The sequence below is a fragment of the Oncorhynchus keta genome, chromosome 19, assembly GCF_023373465.1.
Source record: "Oncorhynchus keta strain PuntledgeMale-10-30-2019 chromosome 19, Oket_V2, whole genome shotgun sequence".
NCBI classification, from domain to species: domain Eukaryota; kingdom Metazoa; phylum Chordata; class Actinopteri; order Salmoniformes; family Salmonidae; genus Oncorhynchus; species Oncorhynchus keta.
The window spans coordinates 62,542,563-62,565,711 of NC_068439.1; the positions used below are offsets into that span (position 1 = coordinate 62,542,563).

General features: G+C 40.1%; 2 protein-coding genes across 6 annotated transcripts in view; both read right to left on the reverse strand.

Moving 5' to 3' along the window:
- Positions 1-16,919, reverse strand: part of vta1 (vesicle (multivesicular body) trafficking 1) — a 46,249-nt gene extending 29,330 nt beyond the window's left edge. Inside the window, exons 1-2 of the mRNA XM_035794193.2 lie at positions 16,699-16,919; positions 3,036-3,130 (exon numbers count right to left, since the gene is read on the reverse strand). Coding sequence (XP_035650086.1) covers positions 3,036-3,130; positions 16,699-16,789 — 186 coding nt within the window. The 5' untranslated portion in view covers positions 16,790-16,919. The remainder of the gene's footprint in view (positions 1-3,035; positions 3,131-16,698) is intronic.
- A 702-nt stretch (positions 16,920-17,621) lies between these two features.
- On the reverse strand, positions 17,622-22,775 carry gje1a (gap junction protein epsilon 1a). 5 transcript variants are annotated; one of them, XR_004828503.2, is made up of 4 exons: positions 22,569-22,775; positions 22,103-22,234; positions 21,860-21,955; positions 20,365-20,502 (listed from the first exon to the last, which is right to left on the reverse strand). XR_004828503.2 is itself a non-coding variant. In XM_035792683.2 (3 exons), exons 1-3 carry the CDS (start codon positions 21,887-21,889, stop codon positions 19,521-19,523), a joined length of 609 nt encoding a protein of 202 aa, XP_035648576.1. In that variant the 5' UTR covers positions 21,890-22,075; the 3' UTR covers positions 17,622-19,520. The 5 variants fall into 5 exon arrangements, 3 of the variants coding, with proteins under 3 accessions (XP_035648576.1, XP_035648575.1, XP_035648577.1); XR_004828502.2 differs by having other exon boundaries at positions 22,561-22,775; XM_035792683.2 differs by lacking the exons at positions 22,103-22,234; positions 22,569-22,775 and adding an exon at positions 17,622-19,916 and having other exon boundaries at positions 20,320-20,502; positions 21,860-22,075.
- Between the last annotated feature and the right edge of the window lie 374 nt (positions 22,776-23,149).

Here is a 23,149-nt window from a genome sequence, read left to right on the forward strand (position 1 = left end):
GCTTCCTCTTCTGGAATGGAATGAAAGTCTCATTCATGTTCCCATGATTAGGGAGGAAAAATAAAACAATGATTTCACATTAACTTCCAGAAATATGCAAGACATAAAACAAAAGAAGTTGAACAATCTGTCCTGAGTCCACATTGACATAATCTGCGACAGTAGGTCAAATATGTATTTCATAGAAGTTTCTTCACCACCTTTTTAAAGCGCTTTAAACTGGATGCACCCACCAGGTATGGGCTCGTCGCTGGCTGAGACACTAGCTCTATAAAAATCCCTGAGTAAACAGCATCCAGAGGTTATTTCCTGCTCCTCTTTCAGAGGAAGACCATAAACCCCGTCTTTTGAACTCTTGATGAGAATACAGTGCTCTTACATTTTCTCAAAGGAAACAATTAACAGATAGGATAGATAAGAAATGTAAAAGAAATCATAATAGGATATAACCGTTTTCTTTCGCATAAGAATGTATTGGTTATTAAAGTTGCTTCCTTTCTATGACATCTAAAAAACATTTCTTACCGAAGGATGTGCAAATGTGACGTATCAAGAGTTGGCTACAGTGTGAGAGAGAACACCCATGTTGCATTAAAACCTTAAGAAAATCTCAAGGAAAATACAGCACCTTTTGAAAGAATTCAGACCCCTTGACATTTGATGTCACAGCCTTATTCTAAAATGTATTAAATAACAAAAAGTCTCATTAATCTACACACATTACCCCATAGTGCCAAAGCAAAAACAGGTTCAGATTGTTTTGCAAATGTATTAAAAATAAAAACAGAAATACCTTATTTACATAAGTATTCAGATCCTTTGCTATGAGACTCGAAATTGAGCTCAGGTGCATCCTGTTTCTGTTAAATAATCATCCTTGAGATGTTTCTACAATTTGATTGGACATGATTTGGAAAGGTACACACCCGTCTATATAAAGGTCCCACAGTTGACAGTGCATGTCAGGGCAAAAACCAAGCCATGAGGTTGAAGGAATTGTCCGTAGAGCTCCGAGACAGAATTGTGTCGAGGCACAGATCTGGGGAAGGGTACCCAAAGATTTCTGCAGCATTGAAGTTCCCCAAGAACACAGTGGCCTCCATCATTCTTAAGTGAAAGAAATTTGGAACCACCAAAATTCTTCCTAGAGCTGGCTGCTAGGCCAAACTGAGCAATCCGGGGAGAAGGGCCTTGGTCAGGGAGGTGACCAAGAACCCGATGGTCACTCTGACAGAGCTCCAGAGTTCCTCTGTGGAGATGGGAGAACCTTCCAGAAGGACAACCATGTCTTTACGGTAGAGTGGCCAGACGGAAGCCACTTCTCAGTAAAAGGCACATGACAGCCACTTGGAGTTTGCCAAAAGGCACCTGAAGGACTCTCATACCATGAGAAACAAGATTCTCTGCTCTGATGAATGCCAAGCGTCAGGTCTGGAGGAAACCTGGCACCATCCCTACAGTGAAGCATTGTGGTGGCAGCATAATGCTGTGGGGATGTTTTTCAGCTGCAGGGACTGGGAGACTAGCCAAGATGATGACAAGATGAATGGAACAAAGTAGAAAGATCCTTGATGAAAACCTGCTCCAGAGCGCTCAGGAACTCAGATTGGGGTGAAGGTTCACCTTCCAACAGGACAATGACCCTAAGCACACAGCTAAGAAAATGCAGGAGTGGCTTCTGGACAAGTCTCTGAATGTTCTTGAGAGGCCCTCCCAGAGCCCAATCTAACATCTCTGGAGAGACCTGAAAATAGCTGTGCAGCAATGCTCCCCATCCAACCTGACACAGCTTGAGAGCAGAGAAGAATGAGAGAAGAATGAGAGAAACTCCCCAAATACAGGAGTGCCAAACTTGTAGCGTCATACCCAAGAAGACTTGAGGCTGTAATCGCTGCCAAAGGTGTTTCAACAAAGTACTGAGTCAAGGGTCTGAATACTTGTGTAAATGTGATATTTTAGTTTAACACATTTGAAAAAAAAATATATATATATAGTTTTTGCTTTGTCATTATGGGGTATTGTGTGTAGATTTATGATGGGGGAAAAAATGATTTAATCCACTTTAGAATAAGGCTGTAACGTAACAAGATGTAGAAAAAGTCAAGGGGTCTGAATACTTTCCTAACGCACTGTATATGCCGATCAGGTCTTACATTAAACACAGAGCTTAAAACTCAAATCAGATGCTTTTTTTCATTGCATGTCTCGCAATTCCACTCAAGAAATTTCAGAAGTACATTTCTGATGGAATCCATTATTCAAAAGGCAAGCATTCTGTAACTAATGGTGGTTCAGATTGCAGTCTAATCGAAGCTTTGACTGAATGTGTGATCCAACTATCTCAAAGAATCCAATTTCTACTTGGACATTACTATCGATTAGAGATATGAATATCTGATGGACAAGTTAAAGAATAAATGCTAGACTCTCAAAACAAGCAGAAATTACATTTGGCATTCACCTTTTGAGAAATTTGACAATGTAAATCAAAAAATTCCTCCTATATTTAGATCATACGGCAATTACATTACAGATGTTTGGAATCAAAGAGTATTTCACTATTATAATTGACAATGACGAGGTGCAGATATTTCAATCATGTTCGCAGAACTCAATCAAGGGAGCCTGACGCTTTGTTGTTAATGTCCTTTTTGAGAGGCAGTGCCAAAATCCACTTCTGAAGGGAAACTGAATCCACTGAAAGGCCTGTTCCTGACTAGGTTTGAAAATAGTAAAATGTCAAGACTCCTAAAGTGCACTTAGCGGCCAATGGCTTTGAAGATATTCATTACTAAACTGCCCTCAGACATTCACGACGTGATAAGCTTCATTTAGTGGATATTGGTACAGAATAGAGGAAATAGAATTAACAAGGAATATGAAGTAGTACATTATGATAACTACATTATGATATCTTACCCAAAAATCAACAAATCATGATGTGAAGACAATTAGGAAATAGTAGATAAATGTGTCATTGTTAAACGTTCCAAAGGCTGTATCCAACCTTTAGTGTAGCTGACTAAGTATCTCACCGTTTCTAACTGATCCATCAGTTGCACAAGAAACTTCCGACATTCTGGGGTTTTGCTGTCCAGTTTCATTCCCGTCTGCATGGCATAAAGCCGACCTGAAAGAGAAGGAAAAGGGTATCCCCATTTTATCCCAGAGCAATGTGTCAGGGGTGATGATGACACTTCATGTTTCCCAGAAATACACTGAGTACCCTCAGAACTGCCTCAAATTCGTTGGGGTATGGATTACAAGGTGTCGAAAGCGTTCCACAGGGATGCTGGTCTATATTTACTCCAATGCTTCCCACAGTTGTGTCAAGTTGGATGTATGTCCTTTGAGTGTTGGACAATTATTGATAAACAGAGGAAACTGTTGAGCGTGAAAAACTCAGCAGCGTTGCATTCTTTACGCACACACAAACCTGTGCGCCTGCCACCTACTACCATACCCCGTTTAAAAAGGCACTTAAATATTTTGTCTTGCCAATTCACCCTATGAAATGGAACACATATACAATCCATGTCTCAATTGTCTCACGGCTTAAAACTGATTAAAGTGGATTTAACAGGTGACATCAATATGGGATCATAGCTTTACCTGGATTCACCTGGTCAGCTTTACCTGGATTCACCTGGTCAGTGTGTCAGGTGAATGTTTTGTACACTGTGTTCAAACAAAAAGTTAGAGTAGTCTCTCTTTATTATCCCCGAACAGCAATTCTTATGGTAAAATCAAATGTGGACTGGGCACATAGTTCTGTTACATGGTCAAACATTTTTGGGGTTCAGGGTGAGGTCTTTCAAATTAAAGTAGGCTACCCTAAATCACCCAAAGTGTCAATTTGTCCAGCATGTTGGGGCGGCAGGTAGCCTAGTGGTTAGAGCGTTGGACTAGTAACCGAAAGGTTGCAAGATTGTTTTCAAGTTCTTCTCTGAGTTATGATGCTCACTTTGAGTGAAATGATTCAACATCCAATCAGCGCAAGTCCGTGAATGAGGCTGTGTACATATTAGCATTATTGTTATTATATCCTTAGCATTGTTTCACTCAGCACATAGCAGCCAAGAGGGAATCTTGGCTCATGTTTTCAACACACGCTGTCCATCCACCCTCTCCTCCATGTTGACAGATCCTTGCGTCCTTTGATTTTATGCATCCAGGCTCAGGACCATTAGCGCTCTTCTCTCCATTTTCAGAGATTGAAAACATACGCACACCCAGACATCTGGTGAAGGACTGTCCCATGAGCCTTAAAGTCTTCCCTGTGTGCAACTTTGACACACACTCAATGTTTGAGAGGCCATTGCCAAATCCAACAACTCTGGGTTTACAGAGTGTTGCAGTTTCCAACCAACAAAGAACTCTAAAGAGCCACACCTAATTGACAGACATTCTATTGAAGTGGTACATGAATGAAGATGTGGGAAATTATACAGTGGGGCAAAAAGTATTTAGTCAGCCACCAATTGTGCAAGTTCTCCCACTTAAAAAGATGAGAGAGGCCTGTAATTTTCATCATAGGTACACTTCAACTATGACAGACAAAATGAGAAAGAAAATCCAGAAAATCAAATTGTAGGATTTTTAATGAATTTATTTGCAAATTATGGTGGAAAATAAGTATTTGGTAACCTACAAACAAGCAAGATTTCTGGCTCTCACAGACCTGTAACTTCTTCTTTAAGAGGCTCCTCTGTCCTCCACGCGTATTAATGGCACCTGTATTAATGGCACCTGTTTGAACTTGTTATTAGTATAAAAGACACCTGTCCACAACCTAAAACAGTCACACTCCAAACTCCACTATGGCCAAGACCAAAGATCTGTCAAAGGACACCTGAAACAAAATTGTAGACCTGCACCAGGCTGGGAAGACTGAATCTGCAATAGGTAAGCAGCTTGGTTTGAAGAAATCAACTGTGGGAGCAATTATTAGGAAATGGAAGACATACAAGACCACTGATAATCTCCCTCCATCTGGGGCACCACGCAAGATCTCACCTCGTGGGGTCAAAATGATCACAAGAACGGTGAGCAAAAATCCCAGAACCACACGGGGGGACCTAGTGAATGACCTGCGGAGAGCTGGGACCAAAGTAACAAAGCCTACCATCAGTAACACACTACGCCGCCAGGGACTCAAATCCTGCAGTGCCAGACGTGTCCCCCTGCTTAAGCCAGTACATGCCCAGGCCCGTCTGAAGTTTACCAGAGAGCATTTGGATGATCCAGAAGAAGATTGGGAGAATGTCATATGGTCAGATGAAACCAAAATATAACTTTATGGTAAAAACTCAACTCGTCGTGTTTGGAGGACAAAGAATGCTGAGTTGCATCCAAAGAACACCATACCTACTGTGAAGCATGGGGGTGGAAACATCATGCTTTGGGGCTGTTTTTCTGCAAAGGGACCAGGACGACTGATCTGTGTAAAGGAAAGAATGAATGGGGCCATGTATCGTGAGATTTTGAGTGAAAACCTCCTTCCATCAGCAAGGGCATTGAAGATGAAATGTGGCTGGGTCTTTCTGCATGACAATGATCCCAAACACACCGCCTGGGCAACGAAGGAGTGGCTTCGTAAGAAGCATTTCAAGGTCCTGGAGTGGCCGAGCCAGTCTCCAGATCTCAACCCCATAGAAAATCTTTGGAGGGAGTTGAAAGTCCGTGTTGCCCAGCAACAGCCCCAAAACATCACTGCTCTAGAGGAGATCTGCATGGAGGAATGGGCCAAAATACCAGCAACAGTGTGTGAAAACCTTGTGAAGACTTACAGAAAACGTTTGACCTCTGTCATTGCCAACAAAGGGTATATAACAAAGTATTGAGAAACTTTTGTTATTGACCAAATATTTATTTTCCACCATAATTTGCAAATAAATTCATTAAAAATCCTACAATTTGATTTTCTGGATTTTTTTTTCTAATTTTGTCTGTCATAGTTGAAGTGTACCTATGATGAAAATTACAGACCTCTCATCTTTTTAAGTGGGAGAACTTGTGTAACAGTATGACTTTACGTCCGTCCCCTCGCCCATACCCGGGGGCGAACCAGGGACCCTCTGCACACATCGACAACAGTCACCCTCGAAGCATCGTTACCCATCGCTCCACAAAAGCCGCGGCCCTTGCAGAGCAAGGGGAACTACTACTTCAAGGTCTCAGAGCAAGTGACGTAACTGATTGAAACGCTATTTAGCGCGCACCGCTAACTAAGCTAGCCGTTTCACATCCGTTACACTTGCACAATTGGTGGCTGACTAAATACTTTTTTGCCCCACTGTATATGACTAGGCAACTAGATTCAGCCATGGGTGAAGTGGAGTGGATGGTTGGGGGGCCGAAACATAATTCTACATATTTTTTATACTTCAAATTGACCACAAGTAAGCCCTTTTGAGATTGGATTGGAAAATAATCATTTCATCCCCCACAGATCTATATTTTTTTATTTTGACAAAAATGTATAATCACTTGGGCGAGTTGTGGCCCGTGGGCCGCCTGTTGCCGACCCCTGGACTGACTAGGCTATAGACATAACACAAGAAGAAGCCACTCAGTATAAGAGCAATGCCATGAAGAGGCAGAACAAAAAAGCAGAACACTGATGCTTTGAACGTGTAGTCCACAGCCTGAAGTGTGAGCCTCTTGAAGGACTGCCGTCAGAGCCTTAATAATGAGCTGTCTCCAACCAGGACAGAACAACAATCATCGATCCAGTGAGTTCAAAGTCATTATCTACACAAAGTAAGACAGGCAGGTGAAATGTTTTCTGGACCAGCACCCAAGTAGGTGTCCACCTCTAAAATTAAGATCATACCTTCCCCACAATGGTGATTTAAATGCTAACAGCATGAAGGATGCTGCTGTCCCTTAGGAAATTAAAAGATGAGCCACTAGATCAGCTTGTAGCCTAGAGCCTGTCTAGCCAAAAAACATGGCATAATTGTTTGCCATTCTTTCAAAGAGTGCTTTAAAAGAACAGGATAAAGCTGTACACTAGTAGGGATGGGCATTTGACATTTTCTGACTGTTCGAGTACTCGCATTATTTTTTTTCCTCCAGAGTACTCAAATATTTTTTAGAACATAAGGCCCACACTGTAAAGAAATGTGTGCATTTATCTATAGGCCTATGCCAAGTGTTGCGACAATGCCTCATTTATCATAACCATTAGAGATAATAAATCCTAATTGCTAAATTGACCCATATATATATATATATTAATTCAATTAAAAAAGCATGTGCCATTTAATTGAATGAAACCGTAATATCAACTATATCGTGAAACACAATCTTCAAAAAGTCAGTCACCTCAGCAGTGGCGATTGCTCGTAGAAGCCTATGGCTATGCAATGGCATAGCCTTATATTGTTAATTTAGCAGACAAGACGCTCTTATTTCCCAAGCCCTTATCACAATCAAGACACCTATTTTATAGTTTTTTTTTAAAAAGAAAAGAAATGAAAAAAGTTGCCACTGCAAAGTGAGGCGTGTCTAGAACAGTTTTTTAAAATTATTTTAAACGGGGCTCAACTTGGCGAGTTAAAATACTTTTTCAGGGTTACAAAATATGTATTTTCGCTATGCAGATATTAGTTTATTCTGCCATGGATGAACAACTCCACATTGAACACTGCATGGCTACATCTGTTTGGTGAGTAACCCTACGCTGAATGATTCTGGTGAAAACATGCTCTGTCTGGTGAAAACATGCTGTCTTTATCAAACTATTTTTTGTGCGTATTTTCAGTATGGAACCTGTCTATGTTTAGGAGGTTATAGCCTAGGCTGACCAATTCTAAAATGGCACTATCAGTTCGCAATGAAGCCTAAACGGAAAATACATGGGAATATTATTCCAACTGCAGCTCGTTGTTAGACCACGTTTTCCTACTTCAGTCAACCAGTCCATTTTGAATGTGTGATAAAATTGTTGTTATTTGGCAAGGAATGTAGCTTGTGTATCCCATCAGTCAGATACATTTTTATAGGCATGTATTTATGTAGGCCTAACGGGAGCTTGTGTGAGCAGTCAGCACGTGTATGTATGGAGCGGTCAGAACGCAATTGAGATAATGAGACATGGAACTGTGTGATGCTTGACTTGGTTTATTTTTTGTTGTGCCCCACAAATGCACATGCACAAATGGAACACTAGAGTCAAAGCAAATCAACGTTGTCTTCAAAACAACTTTAAATGGCCCGTTCAGGCAGCCACAAAGCACATTCCACCAAATAGTTTTACACTATTTGATTATTTTTATTTATTTATTTATTTTTTATTTCACCTTTATTTAACCAGGTAGGCTAGTTGAGAACAAGTTCTCATTTGCAACTGCGACCTGGCCAAGATAAAGCATAGCAGTGTGAACAGTGTGAACAGACAACACAGAGTTACACATGGAGTAAACAATTAACAAGTCAATAACACAGTAGGAAAAAAAGGGGAGTCTATATACAATGTGTGCAAAAGGCATGAGGTAGGCGAATAATTACAATTTTGCAGATTAGCACTGGAGTGATAAATGATCAGATGGTCATGTACAGGTAGAGATATTGGTGTGCAAAAGAGCAGAAAAGTAAATAAATAAAAACAGTATAAAAACAGTATGGGAATGAGGAAGGTGAAAATGGGTGGGCTTTTTACCAATAGACTATGTACAGCAGCAGCGATCGGTTAGCTGATGTTTGAAGTTGGTGAGGGAGATAAAAGTCTCCAACTTCAGCGATTTTTGCAATTCGTTCCAGTCACAGGTAGCATAGTACTGGAACGAAAGGCGGCCAAATGAGGTGTTGGCTTTAGGGATGATCAATGAGATACACCTGCTGGAGCGCGTGCTACGGATGGGTGTTGCCATCGTGACCAGTGAACTGAGATAAGGCGGAGCTTTACCTAGCATGGACTTGTAGATGACCTGGAGCCAGTGGGTCTGGCGACGAATATGTAGCGAGGGCCAGCCGACTAGAGCGTACAAGTCGCAGTGGTGGGTGGTATAAGGTGCTTCAGTGACAAAACGGATGGCACTGTGATAGACTGCATCCAGTTTGCTGAGTAGAGTGTTGGAAGCCATTTTGTAGATGACGTCGAGGAAGTCGAGGATCGGTAGGATAGTCAGTTTTACTAGGGTAAGCTTGGCGGCGTGAGTGAAGGAGGCTTTGTTGCGGAATAGAAAGCCGATTCTTGATTTGATTTTCGATTGGAGATGTTTGATATGAGTCTGGAAGGAGAGTTTGCAGTTATTATTATTATATGTTGTTGAATTTTGACCCCATTTTTCTCCCCAATATCGTGGTATCCAATTGTTAGTAGCTACTATCTTGTCTCATTGCTACAACTCCCGCATGGGCTCGGGAGAGACGAAGGTTGAAAGTCATATATCCTCCGATACACAAACCAACCAAGCCACACTGCTTCTTAACACAGCGCGCATCCAACCCGGAAGCCAGCCGCACCAATGTGTCGGAGGAAACACCGTGCACCTGGCAACCTTGGTTAGCGTGAACTGCGCCCGGCCCGCCAATGGAGTCGCTGGTGCGCGATGAGACAAGGATATGCCTACCGGGCAAGTCCTCCCTAACCCGGACGACACTATGCCAATTGTGCGTCACCCCACGGACCTCCCGGTCGCGGTCGGTTACGACAGAGCCACTGCGCCACCCGGGAGGCCACCATTATTATTATTATTTATTTTTTTATCTCTGGACAGAGCTTTGACGTCCGTTCAGTACTCATGTCCATCCCTAGTAGCGCCGATGCAATAATTTATTCACCAACATTTCGACAGCAAGCGGTCTTCATAGAATAGGCTACACCAAACCATGAGCAAGCACAACATTTCAGCAAATTTGGCCTAATTGTTATTAAGAGGACAATGCAAAGTACTGTATTTTATTGAGATCTTCAGAGAGACCAGTGATGCAGTTGTCATTCTGACCTATAAGTTTTGACAACTGCCTGGCCGACCCTCTTTGCCTTGAATGCAACAGGTTCCATAGGCCTGTCTGTGAGCTGAGAAAGTAGGCAACCCAACATCAGCTTCCAAGTCAGCAGCACATCAATAGGGCATTTTAGTAATAAAAAAAGAAAGTTATACTAAATCAGCAAATGTCACATTTCCAAGGTGGGATAGGGTATCATAGAGTGCATGTTATGACAAAGGTTGAGTTTTAACTCACTCATCTAACTCTAATTTCACAGTCATTACATTGTAAAACAGGGTGGACTAGCAATTAATACTTCCCAGCAGAAAATAAAAAAGCAAATATACCCAGCTGGGAGTTCTCTAAGTATGGCAAAAACACTGATCGTTCATTTTAATGAAGGGGTCTGTATCTTTGATACAGGGCTGCTCTAAGTATGAAGCCTATGAGTGGGCAAATGTTAATGTTTAATTGTAAATTTCAATGTTTACCGATGGAATTTGGTAACATTTTTTGTCCAGATCCATGTGTGATAGGCATGTGTCAGTGAGTCAGTTATAATTGTAACAACATGGCCTTAAGATATCTAGCTAGGCTAAATTATGCATTCAAGGCACAGATATTGTTTTAAGGCCTCATATAGTGAACAAAATTCTAATTTTGTTTTGTGTTTTCAACACCTGGGATGCCATCATAGTGTATGGCAGGTTGAATGCTGTTGCATTAAAAATTAACAAGAAAAAGCCTGGGGATTGAAACTAATAGTGGGCCTGTTACATGGTTCTCTCTCCTACAATAACACTGGCTCAATTCAAATTGCAACTGAACATAAAACACCGGAAAGACGCGTTAAGGTGACCAATTTACAAGACAGAAGTAAAACAGAATACAGTCACTACTTTTGGTTGGCTGAAGCAGTTTAGATTTGATTCTAGTAGGTTCAGCTTAGATAGAGGCACAATATTCATTATGCTCACCATTAGCTTTTGAGAAGAGAATTACATGGCTTTTAAAATGGCTTCACCATGTGTCATATATCAAAACAAAGCATGTCAGAAATCAGAAGAATAGAACATTTTAGAAAACACTTTTCAAAAGTTTGAGCCAAGGTGCAGCTGTGTAAGGCACTGCATCGCAGTACTTGAGGCGTCACTACAGACCCGGGTTCGATCCCGAGCTATGACGCAGCCGGCCATGACCGGGAGACACATGAGGCGGTGCACGATTGGCCCAGCGACGACCAGGTTAGGGGAGGGTTTGTCTGGCTGGGATGTCGTTGTTCCATTATGCTCTAGGGACTCCTTGTGGTGGGCCGGGGGCCTGCATACTGACTTCGGTCGGCAGTTGTACGGCGTTTCCTCCAACACATTGGTGAGGCTGGCTTCCGGGTTAAGCGAGCAGTGTGTCAAGAAGCAGTGTGGCTTGGCAGGGTCGTGTTTCAGACGAAGCATGGCTCTCGATCTTCGCCTCTCCCGAGTCCGTACGGGAGTTGCAGCGGTGGGACAAAACTGTAAATACTAATTGGATAGCACGAAATTGGGGAGAAAAAGTGGTAAAAGTCCATTAAAACTATGCCAAAGGCCACCTGTTTTTTATTTCCTAAACAGTTAGCCATAACGAAAGCAATAGGGATCATTTTGCTCAGATATGATGATCACTGCACATCACGGCGGGCACTCACAATGTCATCCTTTGTCAAGCCATTACGCCCATTCAGCTTAACATCCAATTCTCCTCTCCTGAAACAATGCAACACTGAGACCATTCACGACAGACGCAAGGCCATGAAAATAAAATCCATAATCCACTGTACTTCAGAGGGGGAAATGATTTTGCCATGGGCAGAACTTTCTGTGTGAGTGTGGAAGGGGGTTGGTGAGTAAGGGAACTTCATGGATGGCCAGGGGGGGTTACAGTATTCTCTCCCAAAAGACAGAGATGTAGGAGAATGACAAACTACAGTGTCCAATGACACAAAAAGAGACAGTCAGCAGCATTCATTCCTCTGCAAGGCTCCACAGATGGTAGTGCGTGCAGCCCAGTACATCACTGGGGCCGAGCACCCTGCCATCCAGGACCTCTATAACAGGCGGTGTCAGAGGAAGGTCCCAAGAATTTGAGGACTCAAGCCACCCAAGTCGTGGACTGTTCTCTCTGCTACCGAACGGCGGCGCCGATGCACCATGTCTAGAGCCAACAGAACCCTGAACGGCTTCTACCCCCAAGCCATTCCTGATAGAAAGTTAAATAGGTAGCCAAATAGCTACCTGGACAATCTGCATTGATCCTTTTTGTACTAACTTTGACTCATCACATACACTGCTGCTACGGTTTAAAATCAGTCACTTTATTCCTAGTTATATGTACATATCTACCTCAATTACCCCTGCACATCTACTCAGTACCCTGTGTATTTAGCAAAGTTAACGTTACTAATTTTCTATTTATTATTTTTTTTTACTTTTCTATTATTTCTCTCTGTATTGTTGGCGAAGGATCAGTAAGTAAGCATTTCACTGTTAGTCTATACCTGTTGTTTACGAAGCATGTGACGAATAAAATTGTATTTACTTTAATTTCAGAAATGTGGAATATAGCTAAAGGGGATGGTTGACTCTGTCCAATGTAGCTCGATTCACAGGGATTAGTGTTGTTCATTTAATACACTGAATGTAAAGAATATTTCCCATCTCAAAAGTGAGTCAACTTTTCCCCCTGCAGATGTTCTTCCACAGAAATAGACAGTGTGGTAGTTGAACCTCCACTAAGTAGGCCTAATCCATGACATCCTTATTAATGTATGTTGAAGTAACAAAATCGGCCTATAACTTTCAGTCAATCTTTCGGGTTTCAGATATGGTAAAATTTGAATAAAATCCTTGCCAAATGGAAATAAATGGGAGGAATACATGCCTGTCCTGGCATGCATCCCCAACGCAAGCTTAACATTAGTCATAAAAAGAGTGTGAGCTGAGTCCTCAGTTTGGGTGTGACCAAGTCTTCATTGACATTTGCATTGAGAACAGAATTGGGTATGCTGGGATGCTAGCCCGCGCACTCAGCTCTCCTCACTACAAGGATGTTATTATGTACTATAGCTGCAGTTCAATCGGAAGACTAGATCAAGTCCCGGAAGCAGGAGAGAAAACAACTCAAAGGACCTTTTCCATAGGTTAATACTATAGCACAATGCCAGGGTGCAGGGGCCTACACTAGGATGCAGAACACAGGCCCATGGTGCTGCAGTCGAACCGGAGGTTCAGCAATTTTTACTTCTGTGCTTCAAGTTGGCCATGTTTTATACAATATAAAGCAGCAGGAGAACACAATGTTCTATTTGAAATGAAAGCCTCTGTGTTGGTTAGGGTTACTATGTGCTGTTGAGGCGGGATATTAAATCACTGTGGTATCCTGCTGCTAGCTTGGACATTCATATTAGGGAAAATGCAATCCATTAAGTGGAAGTTCGTTTGTAGTCATTGTTTGGCCTGGGGGTGCTTGGGTTCAATAATGGTGGGTAATTATAGGGAAACAAATCAGTGCTTTTGTTAAAACCATGAATTTCCCTAGTTGTATGGAATGGATCAAGTAAGCTGTAGCCTAGATGATGAACATTGCACAAATTGGCTTGCCGTATTTTGGTCAATGTAATATAACGGTTCGCCGATTTAAAAAAATAATGATTGTTGCACCACTCTTTTGTAAAGCCTGCCACCACTAATACACTAAATCAATCCACTAACCTATAGGTCTTGAGTCCTCTAACCATTGTCATGTGCTGAACGCTTGACAAAAGAGGAAGTTCATTTGCTATTCAGATGGTTTCATCCAGACCATCAAAATGTCAGGCTAATAACTGTGAGAAAATCCTTATTACATTAGGTAGACTAGTCCATTTGATCCTATTCAGTCTGATTCAAATAATGGCAGCCATTTTCCTCTTGTGAGTCTGATTTACATTGGACCTTTGAAGCTAGAATAGCCTGGGATATAGGATACTCTGCAATCAAGTAGAGGTACTACATCATCTTGATTCTTGACAATTAGATTTAGAGCAATGAAGGTTCTCTTAACCATAACATTTCCAAAACAAAGGCAAAATCAGTTTGAGAGAAAAGTCAGTCCCTATGGCCGTCAGCTCTACAACCTTCTTCCAAAGACAATGGGGTTGAGTCATTCAGAGATATGTCGATGCTGACCTCCAGTGGCATGTTGAATTACTGGTCCACTCTGATGCTCATGGGCCGTGAAACAAGGAACTTGTGCTGAAAACCTTCAACCATCTCTGCTTCAGTCCAAACCCCAAACCAGCCTAAATAAAATCAGACACAATTGGAGAACTCAAGAAACACCAAAGCTACCCGACTTTCTGTCTATGCCCATTAACTGACAATCACCAGCCATAATTATATACACAAGAAAACTATCAATAGGGCTTATTCCAATAAGGTTCACAAAAACAGAACAAAGGACACTAATTTCTCTACTCATGTCCTTTCAATTCTACCAACACACCCGCCATTGCAATTAAAATAAAAGAACCAGTCGGGCAGTGAAACTGCACAGTGATGCCAAACTGGAAAAACATGTTCCTCAGCATATTTGGCTAATCCACCTCACAGCATGTTCTGCACATCCCATACATCCCTTTCAGCCAAAAGCAGCCATTGCCAGTCATCAGTATCTTTAATTAGCCATGGTAATTATATTTAAATTCAATCACTTTTGACAACAGCTGTTTTGATTGGAATGAAACCTTCTATACATATTTGCCCATCGTAGAAGTGCTCAGAAGATGACTTTTTGGACCTCAATGCCAAAACATTCAAGAGATAAAAGGTGCTCAGAGATGATCCATGTCTTTGTCACTGGAAAAGATAAACGATTGAGAATTATACAATTTAAAAGCTTACAAACAGGTCAAACTATTTTATAATTTCTTTAAATAGTGTAAAAAAAAAGATTTTTTTTAAAACGTAACTATCTAAAAACACAAACTCCCATTGAGTTCATATTCGCATATGTTGTAGCTTAGTAGTGCTCAGCAATTAACCGAAATTTGTTATTTTACGGTTTTTAAAACAACTATTTGACCGGTTGTTTCAATTATTTGAATTCCATTTCATTTGTTTCTGTTGCTCAATGCACATTGAACAGTTTTTCTAGACATATATCAGATCAAACCCGAACTGTGTGATGTAGTAGGGAGTTGTTTCCAACAAGCCAATATTCGACAGTTTAGTGCAGAAAACATGGTAATTAACTACAATGACCATAATCCTTTGCACGCCTATTTGTCCGGCCTTGAGCCGTGGTATATTGGCCATATACCACAAACTCCTGAGATGCCTTATTGCTATTATAAACTGGTTACCAATGTAATTAGAGCAATAAAAAAAATGTATGTTTTGTCATATCCATGGTATATGGGCTTATATACCACAGCTGTCAGCATTCAGGGCTCGAACCACCCAGTTTATAATCTTTATTAAAACACTTTTTTCTCAATCTTACAGTACATGACTAAAAATGTTTTTCAAACACTTGTTTTGAAACATTCCATCTAACAAATCTTAAGCCTTATATTACAGAAGTCTCCAAAGCACGTTGTAGAATAACCAAATACGATTAATGAGAATGGCAGGAAAGATTAACCCTTTCACAAAAGGATTCTAGTGATAACATTGCATTGGATGGCAGCTAGCCTTATGTGTTAGACACTGCAGATGTACTGCAGCCTAGTAGTTCACTAAACTATAATGTTTTCAAGATTTTGTCAGAGTTTAGGACTCCTGTCAACTCCCAGAGCTAGCCTATAACAAGGCTTAAGCTCAGTAGGCTAACAAAGTATTAAATCACCCAGATGACTCAGAGACAGTACAGTGCCTTGTCGGTCACAGCATTTTGAAAGAAAACGTCCTTTGTGTAAAATAACTAGCTAGCTAACGTTAGCTAACCACAATCCACCATAAAGCAATTAGGCTGCGCTTGATAACAACATAGCCTAGTCATAGACCATGTAGTGGCATTGAATAAAACGTGCTTGCTAAGAAAGGGTCAAGTAAAGTAAGTCATTTGTAGACGTTTCTAGACTTAAGAAAATATCCCTATTTTTATTTTCCTGTCTGGCAAGCTAGATATCAAGCCAGGCTCTGGGGCCAGACACTGGTCACATGAACTGTGTCCCAACCATAGGCAGCTGGCAACGCCTTACAAATGAGTCATGCTATACCACAAAGCTTACCATATAGTTAACTGGCATAGCCTATTTTCACAGAATGTGACATAGTTAGATAGAGTACTCTTATAGTACTGTTTGCAATACACTAGCTAGCTAACAATTAGTTAGTTATGAATACTATGAACCTCGACTACTTTTGATAAAGCCGACTGAGAAGTCAGCAAAGTTAAGAAGTAAACATTTGTTAGGTAACCACTAACATTAGTAAGACTGGCCGCAAAGGGTGTCGAAGTTGTAGCTAGCAAGCTGTCATTCGTTAGAAGCTACGTTAGCTACTGTACCTCTGGTGTTATTGTTGTTATGATTCCATAACTAACTAACGTTAACTAGCTATAGTTAGATAAATGACATGGCTGGCTAGCTAGCTAGCTATCGACCTCATACGTTATATTCACAGAACAGTTAGCTAACTAGCGATTTGACGGTTCATGTCCCCCTAATGGAGTTGACAGCTGAACATAAACGGACAATAATGGCAAGCTATCCGAGTTGGCTAGCAAGTAACGTTACAAACTCACAGTAGTAAGCCACGACAGGATCCCTCTTCTCATGTTCCTGTGCGGTTCTTAGATAGTGTTGAATGGCTTTTAGCTGTGGTGGAAGCGCCATCTCTAATAATGTAAATACACTAGCTAACTATGGCAGATTAGTCAACATTAATGGAAATGTGGCTTGCTAACAAGCTGGGTCTCAACAACAATGCTCTTCCTTGCGCAGAATTCTTCCGCCTTCGTGTTCAATACGTTTAGCGCCATCTGCAGGAAAGGAGGACTGTCAAAGCAAAACGGCATCATATTGACATTGACAACATATTGATTACTGTGTGAGCCTATTGCAATGCGTTCCATGGTGATCTTACGGGTTGTGCGTAGCCAACAATCTTATTTTGATATAAATGGAATGAGAATCAACGAGAATTATGGCATATTTGTAGTAAATTGACATCAAGGATCTGCATGCAGCTTATGCAGGTAGGTAAGTTTTTCAACACCACAATGATCCACTGTGATTAAACTGCATATAGATTTTTCCCTAGACTCGTCGCCAGAAAAAGCTAACATCCGTTTTTCAGGGATACATTATCTTCAACCTAACTTTCGTTCCCCATAATATTCAAAGTGGGACCTCTGCTCAAACATTGTTCTATGCCTACTACTATTAGGACAACTTTTCCCCAAGCAAATGCATGGGGTTATCATGAACATAGGGTATGTATAGAAACAACGGAAACAAGGGCATGCAGCTTACCTCTTATTGTAGGATTGCTTTGTCAATACAGTTTTTCAGTACAAAAAAAGTAGCATCATAGCACCACCTCTAATAAAATAAAAAATCTATCATCTCACTGATACTTTTGAGACATAAGAAAGTGTTCAAGCTTTACCTAAAAAGCAGCACAGACAGATTTTTCAGAAACAACACATTGCAGAACAATATTGTCTGAACATAAGAGGGTCATAAAATGTGCCCCTTTTATTAAACAAATGTGAAAAGTTGTATGCATTTTTATGAAGTACATATCGGAAAGTCAAAACAGACAAACTAGATGTAATGAAATGCATTTAAATTACCCTAAGAAAACTAAACAATGCAACTAAGCATTAGTTAAATCAAAAACATACAAAACAAATAATATGTCCTTGTCATGTATTTCATGATGTAGGATTAATTACTTTGTCAGCTAGATATTCATAGTTTCATTTAAACCTGGAGTTTCTGATTAATAAAGATGAACCTGAAATTAGCTCAAATCAAGTTAACATCTTTTTTAAGCATACGACCCGCAGAATTTCTGACTGAGTGTATATCGGAATTAGCTTGCTAACTAATTGATCCCACTTCCCAAAAATACTCCTCAGATTTACTGACAACCAAATGAATGTCATTGCTTCTTTTAACAGTTACCTCAGCTTATTGTACAAAATGTAAGAGGCAAACATTAAAACCATCCATCTGTCACAAATACCAGAAAGTAGTGTGCCATATTGTACCTGAGATGATACATTTAGCTGAAAATAACAACAAAAGTTGGATGGATGCCTGATAATAACTTACAGATACAAAACAAAAGAGGTAATCATTTTCAGTACGGCTACAACACAGGGTTAAATCAAAAGCATTATACTACATGCTATGAAAAGGGTTTTAAAACAGTCAAATATGGTTTATCCATACACACTGTGACCAGCGCACTTATCAGCAATTACACTTAAACCTACAGTGGTTTGTAGAACTGAATGATACATCTGGGAGCATGGAAACCCATTTTCTTTAACTGTTAATGATATCATTCCTATTTACAGTATTTCAAAACCTTAATTTAGTAATCATCAAAGGAGATGTTCCAAAATCGTTCAAATTCAAACTAACTTGAGCAACTTTATATACTCCGGTTCTTCAATGAATACACATTTTCTATTAAAGGAATACTTCAGGATTTTAACATTTAGGCCCTTTATCCACTTCCCCAGAATCCAATGAACTCGTGGATACAATTTGTATGTCTCTGTGTTCAGTATGAAAGAAGTTAGGTTAGTCTTGCGAGTCAGTGCTAACTAGTGTTAGTGCAATGACTGGAAGTCTGCTAGCATGCTAGTAGATACCCATAGACTTCCAGTTACTGAGCTACTTCCAGTTAATGATGCTAGTTAGCAATGGCTTGCAAAACTACCTCTAACTTCCTTCATACTGGACACAGAGACATACAAATGGTATCCACAAGTTCATCTGGCTCTGGGGATCTACATAAAGAGCCTCATTGTCAAAATCCCAAAGTATCCCTTTCATAATTTATTATGACCTGAACATATTAAAGGCCAACTATTGAAATCAAATCTAAGCTTCATTAGGATACATTTTTGCCTGCCTTTTTTCATCTGTAGGCCTAGTTCAATGCCTTAAAATGAACCAATTTTTTAGCTTGTATCGTAGGGTATTAGGATGTTAACCTTGATGACATGACATTGGCCATATGTTAAACTGGACAATTAGACAACATTATATGTCTATATGCCCCTAAGAAGACTACAACAATGCTATAATACTTTTGACTGGGTACAAGTACTATAATCTTTCATAACAGGTTTCTTTCTTACTTGGGCCAATGATTGAAAGCTGCATACGATACAACTATATCCTTAGCCTACTGACAAAAGTAGATTTAAATCTGTGTTACTTGATTTTAACAATGGGATTATGGAAAGAAGTGTCTTTGATTGTCAACTCCCAACAAAAAAAGCGGAGGTATGTCGTTTTCGGCCTTTGTGTCCATGTCAGACCTGGATTAGACAAACAGAAATTTGAAATATGACCTAGAACTCTGTAGCAAATAACACACAGGTCATTGATTGGTCAAATAACCTAATCTCCTACAGAGTATCTCAAATATCTCAGCAACACACAGCAGCAACGTGATCACAGTGAAAGTGTACATTGCACTTAAAAATATGGTCTTTTCAAAGTGTTCCGGCACCATGCATTTGGTGATGTTGAACGTCTTTTCTAGGGCACTGGCATCACACATGTAGAGTGGGTGAACCTGGAAACCAAAGAGATGGCTCTGTAGCCAAAAAGCGATCACTTCCAGAATAATTCTTAGCAGGACAGAGATGATGTAGAAGACGGTGTATATAGGTCTCTGAAGGATTTCCTCCTGGTCAATGTTTTTACAGGCAGCATAGAGATGAAATACAGCTCCAGGGACTAAAACAGTTACCAGCTGCAATGCCCAGAATACCTTCAAGCAGAAGAACATTATGGTTATGGTCAGATGAGTGGAAAAACAACCTATTCACAAGTTCACATTCAATAACAGCTAATCTTTGAGTCCTGTCTGGTCATTACTTTGTTATTCACATTGAATAAAAGCATATCTTTGAGTCTGTCTTTTCATGACTGGAATAAAATGTTTTGTCATTTGAATGGATGATGTGAAATGTGCACAAAATTCCTTTGTTCGCATATCACCATGGCATAGCGTGCAAATTGGTGATCTCTGATTCTTTACCAGTACCATTGATGGGATTAGTTCTCAAATGAGCACTGTTTTTGTAGATTCTGACAGATTATAAAAGGTTTCTGAATAGTTGAAGAAATTGACTTTCTCATGTGAAATCATTTAATGCAGGAAGCACTCTTACCTGAGGTGTTATAGGCCTAAATTGGTTGTAACAGTATAGGTTTAACTCCCTCCTGTCTGGATCGCAGCTGAAATGGAGCGCTTCATTGCCATACACTGCAAAGCCCAAGACGCCCAGAAAGAACATCCGAACAGAGCCAAAGAACAGGGTGTGGAACTGGCCTATCACCGTCGGAGGCCTGAGCTAAAACACAAACAACACACAAACACAGAAAAAGGCTTTAAAACAGCATTTGTTTGTAAAAAAATGTTTTTAATTAATGTATGAAAACTGATTGAGGAAGCATAAGTATGATTGTAATTGAATAAATTACACAAACTATCAAAACAGCTTGGAAAGGGACTAATGAACAGATGAAACGTTTGGAATGCATCCTCATCGACAATAGCAGATTGTCGATGATTGATATCATCAGATTTAAATGGAACAACTACAAACATGCTTATAAATCAGTAATGCATGGAGAATGGCAGTAATAGAGTCATATTTCAACAACACACATCTATTCAGAGAGTAGGACATTTTCTATATTTACACTCTTATTTAATTCTGCAACAAATACAAGTCTATCCACTCTATTATGCTACAGTCAGATAGATAAATAATTCAGAGAACTCACTGGGCTCAAAGTGACCACGACCATCGTCCAATATTCTATATATTCTTGGTATCACCATACTTACACATCCTTCGTAAAAGTTCTTAATGTAGTTTAAAGACATGACTTTGCTGCTATTCTCCCAGTTCAATTATATTGTAACCCGTGGCCCTCATTGCCAATATGCTGGCATCAGGCAAAGCCCACTATAATTCTGAAGCTCCTAATGACCTTTTTTGCCGCTGAAAGCCCTTGTCAATGCATATTTGTCTTTTATCCGCGGTGCCTTCATCAATTTACTCACTCAGTAGAAAAAAACACAACAGGAAAGGGAAAACAAAGGCACGGGGCATGTGGTCGGCTCATAATCCCCGTTGAACTAAGTCAGCGAAAAAACTTTTGTAGAACACAATGGGGGAGAGAACTAAATAGTACAATACAATAGTGGCACCTGAGGGCACGCTATTTTGAGCTTCCAAAAGAGCAATTTGAGATGAAAATGTTGTTTGAAAGTTAGTTTTAGCACTACATCTAAAGAATTGTAATGTCAATTTCCACATAATTTCATGGATGACATTTGAAATGACAATTGTAAAGAAGTGATATAGGACCTAGTAAACAACTTCTGACAAAATATGAGTCAAAAACAAAATATTTAAGCTAATGTTTTATCATTTTTATCATCTTGAAATATATTAACTCAGAATACTGTGACATATTTTATCTGACTTGAGGCACACGAAAAAGTTGTGAAAATAACTTTTTCGCAAATTCTCCCTGTTGCAACATCGCGGTACACACCCTGCACTGTAAATTTCTTATGGAAGATCATTCACCAAATTGTCCCAGCCTCGGCGAGCAAGAACAAGAGCAAGAGCAAACACACAGCAGACAATAAACGACATAATAAACAAATCAGGTAATAAAATAAAGTTCACACACCAACCATAATCCAGGCGGAGTGCTGTTCATTCCCCCTCTCAATCAGAGCTTGGGTCCTAAACTCATGTCACTCTTGCGCTCCCTGGGAGGTACCTGCTGGAAGAGTACCATGATGGATGCGTTTCTTTTACTTAAGGTGTTCTTGTGTCAGAGATCAAACAACAAACCAAAAAGCAAAGCATCAGTGAGATCAGGCATTTGTGGCAGTCAATAGAGAGCATAACGGACAGAGGCACTAATTACCTAAATAAAGCTAACAATGTCCCACAAGCATCCAGTCAGAGGGTAAGTGGTCCACACGACGACGCAAGCGCTTAGCTGTCGCTGTCCTCATCCGTCAGCGTAAAGCCACACAGCCTACCGGAGAGAAATACCCTAAACAAGTGCGCTATGGAGTTTATCATATGGGATAATAAAATGATAACATTTCATAATATACTCGTTTTTATTAAATTCAAGCATAAGCACTAAGCACATATGCTATAACTAGAATAGCCTACAACTACTTTAACTAGATGAGTGGTTTGAATTTGAATTCGTTGTACGCACAAACTGAAAATAACAGTAGCCTAGACTTCATTGATTATGTACATTCTCAATGGCACATTGGCGTTTAAGGCAGGTTTTTCTGTGATAGGATTACACCTACGAGATTTCTAGTCCTTATCATGTTATTAAAAACACTTTAAAATACAACTCACAGCCATACCCATTTCCATTGGCACTGTAGACTGCGCTGCATAGATGGACAGTGACGGATAGATAGAGTTAGCATTGAATGACTTAATTCATATTAATCAGTCATGACGAAGTACTGTGAATCTATCTATCTATCTATCTATCTATCGCTGTCTTATCACTTCAAATTGGCATTGACATTCGCCTTTCTTTCGGCTTTTATTTAACCGCTGTGTGGGGAATACTCCTGATTACGTATTTATTGGATTTGTACCTCCACTCACGTCCCCTGGTGGCTGGTGACTCAAATAACGACATCATACAGCTCCTACAGATAAGGGCTGGCTGACAATGAAATACCTGTGCAGGAGATCAATATCCCGCTCAGTTTGAAAGGTTTCCGTTTCGAAAAATGACATTGGATTTTTCATAGTAGACTCAAAGAACAGTTCATCCTACTTCACAAATGTTTTCAAGCACATCTTTCTGAACGTGAAATGGGTATTTGGTGGTGCTTGTTTATTTAATGAAATCCAGTTTAACCTATCAGTTTATTCCGTTTATAGTCAATCAAATTACCACTATGAAATAGTATGTGAGTAACCTTGACAA

Coding starts and splice junctions, on each gene's coding strand:
- gje1a (XM_035792682.2), bottom strand. CDS start 21,041: ATGTCTTTAAACTACATTAAGAACTTTTACGAAGGATGT. Junction 20,503..21,002: donor AGAACTTTTACGAAGGATGT/GTAAGTATGGTG, acceptor TTTGTGTTTTAG/CTCAGGCCTCCGACGGTGAT. Junction 19,917..20,319: donor TTAGGCCTATAACACCTCAG/GTAAGAGTGCTT, acceptor TTCTGCTTGAAG/GTATTCTGGGCATTGCAGCT.